The following is a 14866-nucleotide window of genomic DNA, read 5'->3' on the forward strand; positions in this document are numbered from 1 at the left end:
CATTTATTATGAAATGACAAACAGCTGATATTAGTGGTAATAAGCAGAACTTCACTCTGCAACATCAACTTCTGCTGTTAACTTCCAGTGTTACGTCCCCTGGGAGGTCCAGGGAGTCGACTGTGGGGAGAAACACAGCACAAAATAAAACAACCCTCAAATCAAGCTTCAGGTTTTTTTGTTATAGATTTCCTTTTCATGTGTGAAACTGCTGCTGAGTGGGGAAAACATCTGATAGGAGGAAAAGATCTAGAAGAAAAATAATTCAGATTTGACCTCAACATTGTGACTCAGTATTGTACTTAAGTAAATGTACTTAGTTACATTGGATCACTGATTGGGGCAGCGCTCATTTATAGAGATTTGACTTCAACTTTACATTTAAAATGATATATTTAAAACATTAAAATGAATACGTCACCAGCAGCAGCTCGTTTTCATGTTGTACAAGATTTAAGTTTGGTTCCAGTTCATATTTACGGAGAATGCTTTTATTCTGAAGGAGTCTGGTCGGAAGTCTTCTTGTTTTTTCAGCTGAGAGTCACATGACAGTCTGACGTCACGTGCTCGGAGATAAACAGAGAAGCAGGAAGTGAACCAAAGAGTTGGTGCTGCAAACAAACCTTCCAGTGTTTGACTCATGATGAACATTTATATTTTATATTAAAACAGTAAATAAAAACACAAATAGAGTTTTTTAATCTTCAGCCTTTATTGTCTCCACTGGTCTGCAGACCGAGTCACACACACACATTTCATCAGAATAAATCCACCTTAAAATCAACATCATGTGAAGAGAAACCTTCATGTTTTATCCATGAAGATGAAAATCACACGACCTGCGACGACGTCCCACTAACAGCTACCTGATCCTCGTTTCACTGCAAACACACAAACACTTTCCATCGTCGACATTTAACGACATGACGCCAGCACGACTTTAATGTGATAGTGAGGAAATCTCTGCGCTTCATTTTCAAGAGTTACCAAACATTTCTTAACCCCCTGCTGCACTGTGACCTCTGACTCCGCCCCCCACAGGTGACCCCGAGCTCAGAAACAGAAACAAACCTTCAGGTGTTTTCTGACATTGTCTCCTCTCCGGCTGCTTCGACTGCTCGCTACATACTCACTGTTCCCTTCAACAGATCTGAGCAGAATAAATGACATCAGTGGTGAATCACTGAGAGAAAAGACGAGAAAAAAACTATTTAAATAACTAATTTAATAACTAATTATTAAAACTGAGAACAGATTGATGCAACACAGATGAAGACAGTTCAGGATCAAATCTTTATATTTATTTCCAACTAGTTTAATCTGTTTAATTATCGTTATTACTGTTGTTTTTCAGTGTTTTTGATGTATTTCGTGTTTTGTGCCTCATCATATGGAGGACTGATGCTGCCAAAACTAAAAATAAATACAATATATCACAAATATCATGTCAATACATGAACCAAAATAATACTCAAAATAAATGTAGATATTTACTGCATGCATTTACTTTTGTATAAATTCATTTACTTATTGTTATTTATTTATTCATAATATTGTTTTTCATGTTTTAAAGCAGCAGTAGACGAGTTATTAATTATTTTTTGGTGCCTTTGACGGCATCATAATTAATGTATTGAGACATTTACTTAATGCTTTATGTATCTGGCAGTTTTAGTCCTCCATAATATCGTCCTGAAACGTTTAATTAATTTATGTAGCACCTGAAATCTCTCCAGAGGTGAGTTGTTGCAAGAAAACCCATTAACCCTTTAATCTTAATCTTGCTTTAAACTTATTGACATAAACACAAACTGTATATGTGATGTTTTTCTCTGAAGCTGCAGAAAGAATTATTTTAACTCAATCTTTTCTCACCATCACATTGACAATTTTTTGTCTTGAAAAAGGTGATATCTCTGGTTCTGCTGTATCGATTTGGATCATTTGTTTTTTAAACTGTCCATGAGTCCAGCAGTGTCATTACCCACAATGCCACTTTCCAGTTCCTCCAATTTACAAATGACATCTAACTAATTTAAATGCAATTTGTTAATTTCCTTTTTAAGGTTGTTTTTTCTCTTCAACATGTAATTATGAGCCAAATATCTGACTAATGCAATAAAACAACTGTTTATGTGCCACTTTGTGTTTAATTGTAATTCTTGGTGAAATCATGGTCCATAGAAAAAGCTTCAGCTCTCAGTGACACAGTAGATCTGGAAGATGAGTCTGATGAACTGGTAGATTTGTCTGTTTTATGGCCTCATGCAGAACTTAATATCACATGTGCTGATCTTTAAATTTAACTTCAGACTTGTGTGCGTGAGGACGAGCAGTAAAGGACATCCTCCACATTTCTAGATTCAGTCCTGAACTGTAAGTTCACTTCTCACTGTTCATATTACACCAGGTTGTGCTGTCCCTCAATCTGTCATCATTTATGTCGATATATTTTACAGGTTCGATGTTTCCACCAAACATTTGTGATATAAAATGGCCCCATACAGCTCGTCTGTCCTGATCCAAGTCTCCAGATTCCTGCTCTTTCCTGCTGATTTCTTCTGATGGAAAATGACATTTAGCAAAATATTCCTGAAAACAAAAATCTTCCCTTAAAAACTTTATAATGTAAAATAAATATAATCAGGTTTCTACGTTTACACACTTTTTTCATGCTCCTATGTTTTATTGTTGATGGTCCCAGTGGGACTGAAACTGTAACTGTGCATCACAACCTTGTTCTGTGTTGTTGGACACATTTGAAGTGTTTCTGCTGTGAGGAAATCAAGTTTTTTAAATGCTCACTTTGTCTACATGGAAACAATGTTTTTCAATTCAATTCAAAGCAGAGCTGAGACAGAATTTACAGCATTAATAAAAGACATTACCACCAAAATATGTGACTCTGGTGTTTAATATTTGTGCATTGTTTGTTTGTTTTACAACATTTCCATCATATGAGAAGACTGTGTTACAAAACTATAAAAATACTAAATAACATCAGTGAAATCAACATGTTCTTCCTTTCATGGTCATCAGTTACAGCAACAAAACAATGCCATCATTTATTACATCATATATTACATCATAAATTCATCTGTTAAGATGTTGATTTTAGATTAAAATGAATGTCAGTTAACATCTACAACATCTCTGATGTCTTATTCAGTGGCAGTACACACAGAGTACTGCATTAATCTCCACTGTTATTCAGGAATATGTGGAGATTAACTGCACCAAGGAAATATCCAATTAAAAGTGTCAATGTACGATTATGTGGTGATAAACACGCCTCGATAGATTAATGTGTTGAGGCTCTTTGTGTTGAGAAGATGTGAGTGAATAAAAGAATAAAGATCCAGGTTCCAGGTGGAGGAGGTGTCTGAGTGTGGAGCAGAAGGAGTGGAGGAGCGTCAGTGTGTCTGCAGAGACTGTGTAGAAGGACAGAGCAGCAGCAGAGCAGTCCAGATACACTGATGATACTCTGTCACATCCAGAGGAACACAGGGACGATGCTGGACTGGACATTGTGTGTGACAGTGGAGCTGATCTCAGAGCAGTTCACACTGCAGCACTGACAGTCGTCTCCACTTGTTGTGATTGGTCCGTCAGTCACTGCTGGATGAAGCTCTCCTCTCCACTCCACCTCCCAGTAACACGGCCCAGTCAGAGCCTCTCCACCCACCAGCTGATGGTGCTGCTTCAACCTCTCTGGATCATCAGGACACAGCTGATCCTCTCAACACCTCCACCTTCTCACCACAAAGAAGACTTCCAGCTGATAAGAGAAGCAGAGAGACAGTAAAGTGATAAGTGAGTGTTTGCAGAGACTCCCTCCATCAGCTGTCAGTCAGTGATATAAAGACCAGCAGGACTTCAGTCCTGTTCAGACCACAAGTGGAGCGGCTGTGTAGCGTAGCCAGCTTCCTTTCAGCTCTCATGTTAACGTGTTGGAGTGAAGCTCACAGACCTGCAGACACTTTGGACATCAAGTCTGTTTACTCTGCAGGTTTCACTGAAGGACACAGTGGAAATAAACTGCTGACAGTCCCTGAACGCATCATTACTGCAGGAACAGAGAGATACTCACAGCTCACTTTAATGATGATTTACTGCTGTTAGAAACCAGAGTCTCACTCACATTTAAATATTTCATCTACTTTGGAAACATCACATGACAAATATGTAAATATGGAGTCTGTTATAAAAATATCTGGACAAATCAAATGACACATGGGCAGATATAACGTTAAAGGTCCTACACTGAACAGTAAAACATCAGCTGTGGTTTGTGGACTTCAGCAGAGGTTCTGGTCCGTATACAGACCACATGGTTACTAAATGTAATGATGGTTCTCTGAAATAAGAGCCAGTGATTTGCAGGCGTCAGTCAGACTGATCTGAGAGCTGTGACAAAGATGAACTGATCAGTTGTTCAGTGTTGAAATGAGAGAACAAACACTTTGAGATCAGATTTGATGCTCCGACAGTTTGATGAATGAGGACACTGTCTCTATACATCCTGTGATGCTGTCAGCTGTGATCCAGCTTTATTTCCTGTAGACATGAACACAACAACAACAGTCGTCTTCACATCAACTCAAACACACGATCACAACAAGCTTCTGGCTCGTCTGATTGGCTGACTGCTCTCTCTCTGTCTTTCTGTCCAATCATGAAGCCTGTCACCTTTCTCCTCTCACAGCTTCACTGAGGAAAGCAGGAAATACTGGATCTTTACTTTGATACTGTGTTTAGTACAATACTGCTGAAACCAGCATGAACTGACTCCAACCCTCTACTGACCTCAGAGTCTCCAGTCTACAGCGTGGACTCTCCTTCAGATCACACAGCAGCTTCACTCCTGAATCCTGCAGGTTGTTTCCCCACAGCTGCAGCTGTCTCAGATGGGAGGGGTTGGACTTCAGAGCTGAGGCCAGAGAAGCACAGCTGATCTCTGACAAACTGCAGTCCCATAAACTGAATAAAGAATAAATGATGTAGATGAAAATTAATTTATAATCCAATCAGATGTGTTCAGGTTTTAAATGTGTAGCTCAACATTACTGTGTCCTCATCAATGAGCTTTTCTCTAAAATGAGTAGAGTAACTTTGTCATTGTGTTATTGTGGATCATCATCAGCCTTCTACAGACATCATCCACATGTCAGCACAACATTCATACAGCTGTTCATGTCAACACAGATTAATAACATGCTGCTGATCTCAGTCAGGTCTGTTATTAGAGGAGAAAAACTGAATTTTCTTTTGAAAATATGCTTTGATCTGTGTGTGTTCTGTAGGATCAATATCAATGATCAGACATTATTTGTGAAAACACATTGACATCAACAGAAATCTAAATATTTCTACTTCAGCTTCTCAACTTTATCAATTTAAATCAAATGTTAGTTCAGTTCTTCTGTTAACAGATTAAAGTAGAAACATTAATTAACTTTAACAACTAACTGAACATTTTCTACAGTTTCTTGAAGAAACAGAAGTCTTTTGTGACTGAAGAAGAAATTTAGTTCAAGAAAATTGAAAATATGAACCAAAGGAAATCTATAACTATCAATGTAAGTTATGTATGAATGTAAACTCAAATATTAGTTAGCAGTAACAGAGTCAGTGAACTGACCTCAGAGTCTCCAGTCTACAGTTTGGACTCTGCAGAAAATCACACAGCAGCTTCACTCCTGAATCCTGCAGCTTGTTGTTCCAGCTCAGGTCCAGATGTCTCAGATGGGAGGGGTTGGACTTCAGAGCTGAGGCCAGAGAAGCACAGCTGATCTCTGACAAACTGCAGCGACTCAATCTGAGCAAAGAATAAATGATGTAAGTTTAGAAGACAATGTTCCTGCTTGAAATCATTCAGCGTTTAATAATCTGTTCAGAGCTGAAGAAGGTTCAGAATGTAGAAGTTTAGAAAATGGAAACTCCAAACACCTGAACCCAACAGGATGCAGGTTCAACACTGTCAAATACACAAAGTGACAAAACAAGCATATGGTTACTAAAGGTGCCTAAATGTGTCCAGTTCATTGCTGAGGAAGTCAGTGGGAGAGTTTATGATTTTAATTCTTGGATATTAAAAAACTGATGCGCAAATGTTTATTATGGTCCCAGTAATATTTGTTGTTGGCGTGCACTGAAGTAGCAGATCACATGATATTTTAATGCAGTTTTAATCAGAAAGGTTATATCCTGACACGTCAGAGTGAGTAAAAAGACTTCATGTAAGTCTTCAAGTCAAAAAAGTCAAACTAAGTCCACAAAAGTGATCAAAAGTCAACATGTAACATTTCAAGCACATCAAATGTCTTTCACTTAAATTCAGCTCCTCGGCTCTTTTCTAATTAGACGTACACGTAGAGCATCTTTATAATAAAGATCATGAATTGATAACATGAAGCCTTTTATGTGATAAGCAGGACACTGCTTCTTCTCTAAAAATGAAGTTAAAAGGACCATAGACTTGTGTGATTATATGTGGGGAGGGGTTTTCTTAAGCCTGTGGTCTGTGCCTGTGTGTGTTTGCTGCACATCTCTGAGGAACAAATACAGAAAAACACAATCACAAACAGCAGCAACACTTTCTAGTAAATTACCAGTGTTTTGTCAGATTCACTTACAGAATCCTGCCAAAATAGGACAGATGGTGAAAGGATATGGAGCCAGATCAAGGCCAAGAGGTTTGTTCACTTGGAAAAATAAATGTTTGAACTTGAAAGTTTAAGTTTTGATCTTGATCATTTTCAAAATAAAAATAAGTGAAGGAAAAGGTTAATTTCAATTTAAATATGATTTGGATTTTATTCTGATATTCTTTTGAATAAATTATTTATTTTCAATTTTCACTTGTATCATTTCATATTTGAGGTGTTATTTTTTCATCTGGCTCCATAAAAGGATCAGTAGAAATCATAAGCTGGCCATGGAGGACCACAGCACGGGGCGCTCGGTCTGGACAGCCCAGTTGGACACCTAAAACAAGCAGGTAGCACTTGGCAGCACGTCAGCCTCCTGCGTGTCCCACACAAGTGACAGAGGAGACAATTATCAATAAAGGGAAAGTTTCACACAAAGTTATGTGAATTTTGGAAGCAATGTTTTCTTTTTGGCAGCTGTTTCACCCATTTTCAGGGGCAAAGTGAGTGGAGCAGAGCATTAGTGACACAGGGACGAGTGGCAAACGTCAGGCAGGGTTGTTGGCACATGCTCAACTCTCCCTCTGAGTTGGGTTGCCAGGTACCACGACACATACCCCCACACAGGACCTGAGAAGACCTTTTTGATCTGTATCACTATGAAAATGGGAGATTAATAGAGATGTGACGATACACTCAGCTCATGAGATGAGACGATACACGATATTAGGTTCATGAGAACGAGACGAGATTTTAACACTATTTTTAAAAAAACTTCTTAAAAATGTTATTTGATCAAAAGTTACAAAAAGCAAAACAATGCAGGTCCATTTTGAAATGTTTTAACTAGTAATCATCTTGTAATGAATGTCCCTTCAGCTCTACTTTGTGACTGAGTATGAATTATCATATGCAGTAAAAGACACAAACAATATGTAAGAACTGTAAAAGGTTTCACCACAAACTCAACTGACTGGCTTCTCTCCTGTATGATTTCTCATGAGTCTCTTCAGACCTTATAACTGCATGAACTATGTGTGAGCTTCTAACTTCTAATTGAAGCTGTGTGACATTCTAACTGAACTCCTCTCCACAAATTGAAAGTGAAAAATAAAAACAGTATAAATAACAATAATGAATAACACTAAGTTTTCTTAGTCTTCTTGTTTTAAGTGCAAACAATAATCAAAGTAGTTCTCTCTCAATACTTAAAGTGCAAACAGAGACTGACATGATTTCCCTCCAAGCATGATACAGAGCTGAGAGCTGGCTACAACTACACTGCCCAGCCTAAGATATGGTCACGTTCTTGTTCAAGAATATGAGCATGTCTACGTTTTCTGGCAGCAGTTGAGACCTTTGGGCACTAACTATGTCAACTGCAGTTGAAAAGACACGCTCACTTGGAGCGGAGGTAGCAGGGATGGAAAGGTATGCTATCTGTGTAGAGGTTCAGGACCACTGGGATGGTGAACTTTGACTCCATTGTGTGGAGGAGTCGCCAGTTTTCCACCATGGGAAATGGCCTCATGTCAGCTGCAATGAAAACACTGATGTCTTTCGTTATTGCTGTGGCTCGAGCACTTGACTGTGGAAGTTGAGATGTAAAAGCATTTGTCAGTGTTGTCCGGCCTTTCAGTGTTTTCTTCACAGGCACGGTTGATTTCAGTAGAGAGCTGTGGTGGTTCTGTAGGTGTCTTTGCATAGTGCTCGTGTTAGCCGCGGTGTACGGCACTATTTTCTTACAGTTCTTACATATTGTTCGTGTCTTGTCTGTCAGTCTGTCGCCGTTTATTGTTTCCATCAGGCACCAAAATGCTGCCACACAAACGATTTAAAAGTGGCGGGGGCATCTTCTATGCTAATTTCGAGTTCAACGTCAGACACGTTTTAATAACATGAGATCTCGTGCCACAAGATCTCGTCACTCCCTGAGATATCAACAGGAGAAATGACCAAACGGGAGCACAGCAGGTGAAAGGCTTAAAAATAGGGAAAGACTCCTGTCTCACTTCCTGGTAGACAGGACGTAGACACCTGAACACAACAAGATGGAAGTTAAAATACAACTATTAGTTATGTAAAGATATAGTGGAGTCATGGTGTCCTGAACACAGAATGACGTCACACTCTCAGTGTGTGTGTTGTGATCTGAGCTGTGTGCACGTTAGTGCATGCGAGTGCCTCCCTGTCGCCTGATTTTGGATCCCACTGCTTATCTTGCTAAGATTGGCCCTAGTCTGCCTCTGATTATCTCACCCTGATATTCTTACCCAAACCAGTCTCACTCCTCATGTCTGAACCAACAAAGCCAACAGCAGTAGGATCCATAATAACACCTCTCTGTCGTCCCTGGTACTTTCTTAACATGGTGGCAGGGACACAAACTTTATCATATTACAGCTAAACAGTGAAAATATATTTCTGAGAGAACGAGGAACTTGATTCATATTTGGTCAACACTGACAAACTGCAGCCCCTGAATCTGTATAAAGAATAAATGATGGAGATGAAAATTCATTTATAATCCAATCAGATGTGCTCAGGTTTTAAATGTGTAGCTCAACATTACTGTGTCCTCATCAATGAGCTTTTCTCTAAAATGAGTACAGATAAGATGAACCTTTCTTGATCCCTGTAGGAGAAATTCAATTTGACACTGCAGCACAAAGGAACAGTTTGCAAACAGTAACAGATAATAGCAGCTCGAGGTCGGAAGTGACTAAGAGAGAAATAAAATAGAATAAAATGAAAACATACTCCAAACACACACACACACACACAAACTTTGTCATTGTGTTATTGTGGATCATCATCAGTCTTCTACAGACATCATCCACATGTCAGCACAACATTCATACAGCTGTTCATGTCAACACAGATTAATAACATGCTGCTGATCTCAGTCAGGTCTGTTATTAGAGGAGAAAAAACTGAATTTTCTTTTAAACATCTTCTATTGAAAATATGCTTTGATCTGTGTGTGTTCTGTAGGATCAATATCAATGATCAGACATTATTTGTGAAAACACATTGACATCAACAGAAATCTAAATATTTCTACTTCAGCTTCTCAACTTTATCAATTTGAATCAAATGTTAGTTCAGTTCTTCTGTTAACAGATTAAATTATAAACATTAATTAACTTTGTAGCGTAGGGCTGAAAAAAGATGCTTGCTAAGCGCCAGACAGGAGCACAAGGCAGCCTGCCGTTTATTCCTCTAATAAAAAAAACAAATAGATAAACCCAAAACATTTGTCAACTCAACACCATACAAAATCCCAGCTAGCTTAAGGCCCTAGCTACAAAAGATAATTAACCCAAACAAAACACTGGCCAACAAAATGACTGAAAACGAAAAGTTAATTGTTCACCACGCTAGACGAATAAAAAATCAAACAGATAAATCACTGTAGGAAAACCAAAGGTAATCGGACAATAAATCAACAGATTGCAAAAACCAAATAACAAATACAAATTCAAAATGCAAATCCCAAAAAGCCATATCATTAAATAACAAAAATGCATTCACCATCAAAAAAACATGCGTGAATGGGTGTCGATGCAGTTCATTTCTTTCTGAGTTCAGGTTAGTTGAAGTTCGTGAGGGTGTGTACCAAGGTGTGTGTGTGTGTGTGTGTGTGTGTGTGTGTGTGTGTGGGGGGGGGGTATAGTGGTGGATTCAGTTCAGTCCTTTTTAGTTCAGTCTGATGTTATGTGTATATGGGTGCATGGGTATATGGGGAGGTAGAAGGAGCCAGGGTAGAGGGAGAGGGTTGGCTGTATTGGGGGGGAAAGACCAGACAGTAGCTGAGAGGGGTGATGAAGCCGGGAGAGCAACAGGCTGAGACCACTTAGCTGTAGAGTTGGCTGAGCCGAGTTTCAGACTGGTTGTACGCTCCAAGTACCGCGTAAAAGACATCAGATGGATTGATACACACTCCGGGGTAGCGTTTAGTCCTTCTCAAGTGTTTAACTCCTCTCCAGCGCCGATTAGCTTGGGTATCTCCTCTTACTCTCGCTTCCTCCTCTCTCCTCCATGCTTTCTTTGTCTACCTGAACAACATTTTTTTTCCCCCAACTACCAGGTGAACTTAATTACTTCCTAGTCCCTCCCCTTCCTCTGAGGAGGGAAGGCAGTGATTCACTTCCTGCCACAACTTTAACACCTAACTGAACATTTTCTACAGTTTCCTGAAGAAACAGAAGTCTTTTGTGACTGAAGAAGAAATTTAGTTCAAGAAAATTGAAAATATGAACCAAAGGAAATCTATAACTTTATCAATGTAAGTTATGTATGAATGTAAACTCAAATATTAGTTAGCAGTAACAGAGTCAGTGAACTGACCTCAGAGTCTTCAGTCTACAGTTTGGACTCTGTAGAAAATCACACAGCAGCTTCACTCCTGAATCCTGCAGCTTGTTGAGACTCGGGTCCAGCTCTCTCAGATGGGAGGGGTTGGACTTCAGAGCTGAGGCCAGAGAAGCACAGCTGATCTCTGACAAACTGCAGTCCCTCAATCTGAACAAAGAATAAATGATGTAAGTTTAGGAGACAATGTTCCTGCTTGAAATCATTCAGTGTTTAATAATCTGTTCAGAGCTGAAGAAGGTTCAGAATGTAGAAGTTTAGAAAATGGAAACTCCAAACACCTGAACCCAACAGGATGCAGGTTCAACACTGTCAAATACACAAAGTGACAAAACAAGTATATGGTTACTCAAGGTGCCTAAATGTGTCCAGTTCATTACTGAGGAAGTCAGTGGGAGAGTTTATGATTTCAATTCTTGGATATTAAAAAAGCTGGTGCGCAAATTTTTATTGTGGTCCCAGTAATATTTGTTGTTAGCGTGCACTGAAGTAGCAGATCACATGATATTTTAATGCAGTTTTAATCAAAAAGGTTATATCCTGACACGTCAGAGTGAGTAAAAAGACTTCAAAGCACATCAAATGTCTTTCACTTAAATTCAGCTCCTCGGCTCTTTTCTAATTAGACGTACACGTAGAGCATCTTTATAATAAAGATCATGAATTGATAACATGAAGCCTTTTATGTGATAAGCAGGACGCTGCTTCTTCTGTAACAATGAAGTTAAAAGGACCATAGACTTGTGTGATTATATGTGGGGAGGGGTTTTCTTAAGCCTGTGGTCTGTGCCTGTGTGTGTTTGCTGCACATCTCTGAGGAACAAATACAGAAAAACACAACCACAAACAGCAGTGACACTATTTCTAGTAAATTACCAGTGTTTTGTCAGATTCACTCACAGAATCCTGCCAAAATAGGACAGATGGTGAAAGGATATGGAGCCAGATCAAGGCCAAGAGGTTTGTTCATTTGGAAAAAATAAATGTATTGAAGAAATAAAAAATGACCTTGAAAGCTCAAGTTTTGATCTTGAATCATAAAAAAATCAAAAACATTTTAAAAATAAAAATAAGTGAAGGAAAAGGTCCATTTCAATTTAAATATGATTTGGATTTAATTCTGATTTTCTTTTGAATACATTATTTATTTTTTATTTTCACTTGTATCATTTCATATTTGAGGTGTTATTTTTTCATCTGGCTCCATGAAAGGATCAGTAGAAATCATAAGCTGGCCATGGAGGACCACAGCACGGGGCGCTCGGTCTGGACAGCCCAGTTGGACACCTAAAACAAGCAGGTAGCACTTGGCAGCACGTCAGCCTCCTGCGTGTCCCACACAAGTGAGAGAGGAGACAATTATCAATAAAGGGAAAGTTTCACACAAAGTTATGTGAATTTTGGAAGCAATGTTTTCTTTTTGGCAGCTGTTTCACCCATTTTCAGGGGCAAAGTGAGTGGAGCAGAGCATTAGTGACACAGGGACGAGTGGCAAACGTCAGGCAGGGTTGTTGGCACATGCTCAACTCTCCCTCTGAGTTGGGTTGCCAGGTACAAGGACACATACCCCCACACAGGACCTGAGAAGACCTTTTTGATTTGTATCACTATGAAAATGGGAGATTAATAGAGATGTGACGATACACTCAGCTCACGAGATGAGACGATACACGATGTTGGGTTCATGAGAACGAGACGAGATTTTAACACCAATTTTAAAAAAAAAACTCTTAAAAATTTAATTTGATCAAAAGTTACAAAAAGCAAAACAATGCAGGTCCATTTTGAAATGTTTTAACGAGTAATCATCTTGTAATGAATGTGACTTCAGCTCTACTTTGTGACTGAGTATGAATTATCATATGCAGTAAAAGACACAAACAATATGTAAGAACTGTAAAAGGTTTCACCACAAACTCAACTGACTGGCTTCTCTCCTGTATGATTTCTCATGAGTCTCTTCAGACCTTATAACTGTGCATGAACTATGTGTGAGCTTCTAACTTCTAATTGAAGCTGTGTGACCTTCTAACTGAACTCCTCTCCACAAATTGAAAGTGAAAAATAAAAACAGTATAAATAACAATAATGAATTACACTAAGTTTTTCTCAGTCGTCTTGTTTTAAGTGCAAACAATAATCAAAGTAGTTCTCTCTCAATACTTAAAGTGCAAACAGAGACTGACATGATTTCCCTCCAAGCATGATACAGAGCTGAGAGCTGGCTACAACTACACTGCCCAGCCTAAGATATGGTCACGTTCTTGTTCAAGAATATGAGCATGTCTACGTTTTCTGGCAGCAGTTGAGACCTTTGGGCACTAACTATGTCTCCTGCAGTTGAAAAGACACGCTCACTTGGAGCGGAGGTAGCAGGGATGGAAAGGTATGCTATCTGTGTAGAGGTTCAGGACCACTGGGATGGTGAACTTTGATTCCCATGTGTGGAGGAGTCGCCAGTTTTCCACCATGGGAAATGGCCTCATGTCAGCTGCAATGAAAACACTGATGTCTTTCGTTATTGCTGTGGCTCGAGCACTTGACTGTGGAAGTTGAGATGTAAAAGCATTTGTCAGTGTTGTCCGGCCTTTCAGTGTTTTCTTCACAGGCATGGTTGATTTCAGTAGAGAGCTGTGGTGGTTCTGTAGGTGTCTTTGCATAGTGCTCGTGTTAGCCGCGGTGTGCGGCACTATTTTCTTACAGTTCTTACATATTGTTCGTGTCTTGTCTGTCAGTCTGTCGCCGTTTATTGTTTCCATCAGGCACCAAAATGCTGCCACACAAACGGTTTAAAAGTGACAGGAAACATCTTCTATGCTAATTTCAAGTCAAATGACAGACACGTTTTAATAACATGAGATCTCGTGTCACAAGATCTCGTCACACCCCGAGATATTAACAGGAGAAATGACCAAACGGGAGCACAGCAGGTGAAAGGCTTAAAAATAGGGAAAGGCTCCTGTCTCACTTCCTGGTAGACAGGACGTAGACACCTGAACACAACAAGATGGAAGTTAAAATACAACTATTAGTTATGTAAAGATATAGTGGAGTCATGGTGTCCTGAACACAGAATGACGTCACACTCTCAGTGTGTGTGTTGTGATCTGAGCTGTGTGGATGTTAGTGCATGTGAGTGCCTCCCTGTCGCCTGATTTTGGATCCCACTGCTTATCTTGCTAAGATTGGCCCTAGTCTGCCTCTGATTATCTCACCCTGATATTCTTACCCTAACACAAACCAGTCTCACTCCTCATGTCTGAACCAACAAAGGCAACAGCAGTAGGATCCATAATAACGCCTCTCTGTCGTCCCTGGTACTTTCTTAACATGGTGGCAGGGACACAAACTTTATCATATTACAGCTAAACAGTGAAAATATATTTCTGAGAGAACGAGGAACTTGATTCATATTTGGTCAACACTGCCAAACTGCAGCCCCTGAATCTGTATAAAGAATAAATGATGGAGATGAAAATTCATTTATAATCCAATCAGATGTGCTCAGGTTTTAAATGTGTAGCTCAACATTACTGTGTCCTCATCAATGAGCTTTTCTCTAAAATGAGTACAGATAAGATGAACCTTTCTTGATCCCTGTAGGAGAAATTCAATTTGACACTGCAGCACAAAGGAACAGTTTGCAAACAGTAACAGATAATAGCAGCTCGAGGTCGGAAGTGACTAAGAGAGAAATAAAATAGAATAAAATGAAAACATACTCCAAACACACACACACACACACACACAAACTTTGTCATTGTGTTATTGTGGATCATCATCAGTCTTCTACAGACATCATCCACATGTCAGCACAACATTCATACAGCTGTTCATGTCAA

At 39.3% G+C, this 14866-nt stretch overlaps 1 protein-coding gene across 1 annotated transcript in view; it reads right to left on the bottom strand.

Annotated features, from left to right (window-relative positions):
- Nucleotides 1-4700: 4700 nt before the first annotated feature.
- LOC141014372 (uncharacterized) overlaps nt 4701-14866 on the bottom strand; it is a 38047-nt gene continuing 27881 nt past the window's right edge. Inside the window, 3 exon segments of the mRNA XM_073488111.1 lie at nt 4701-4980; nt 5642-5818; nt 11001-11174. Of these exon segments, the coding sequence (XP_073344212.1) occupies nt 4755-4980; nt 5642-5818; nt 11001-11174 (577 nt within the window). The 3' untranslated portion in view covers nt 4701-4754.

Source organism: Pagrus major, chromosome 19 (genome assembly GCF_040436345.1).
Source record: "Pagrus major chromosome 19, Pma_NU_1.0".
NCBI classification, from domain to species: domain Eukaryota; kingdom Metazoa; phylum Chordata; class Actinopteri; order Spariformes; family Sparidae; genus Pagrus; species Pagrus major.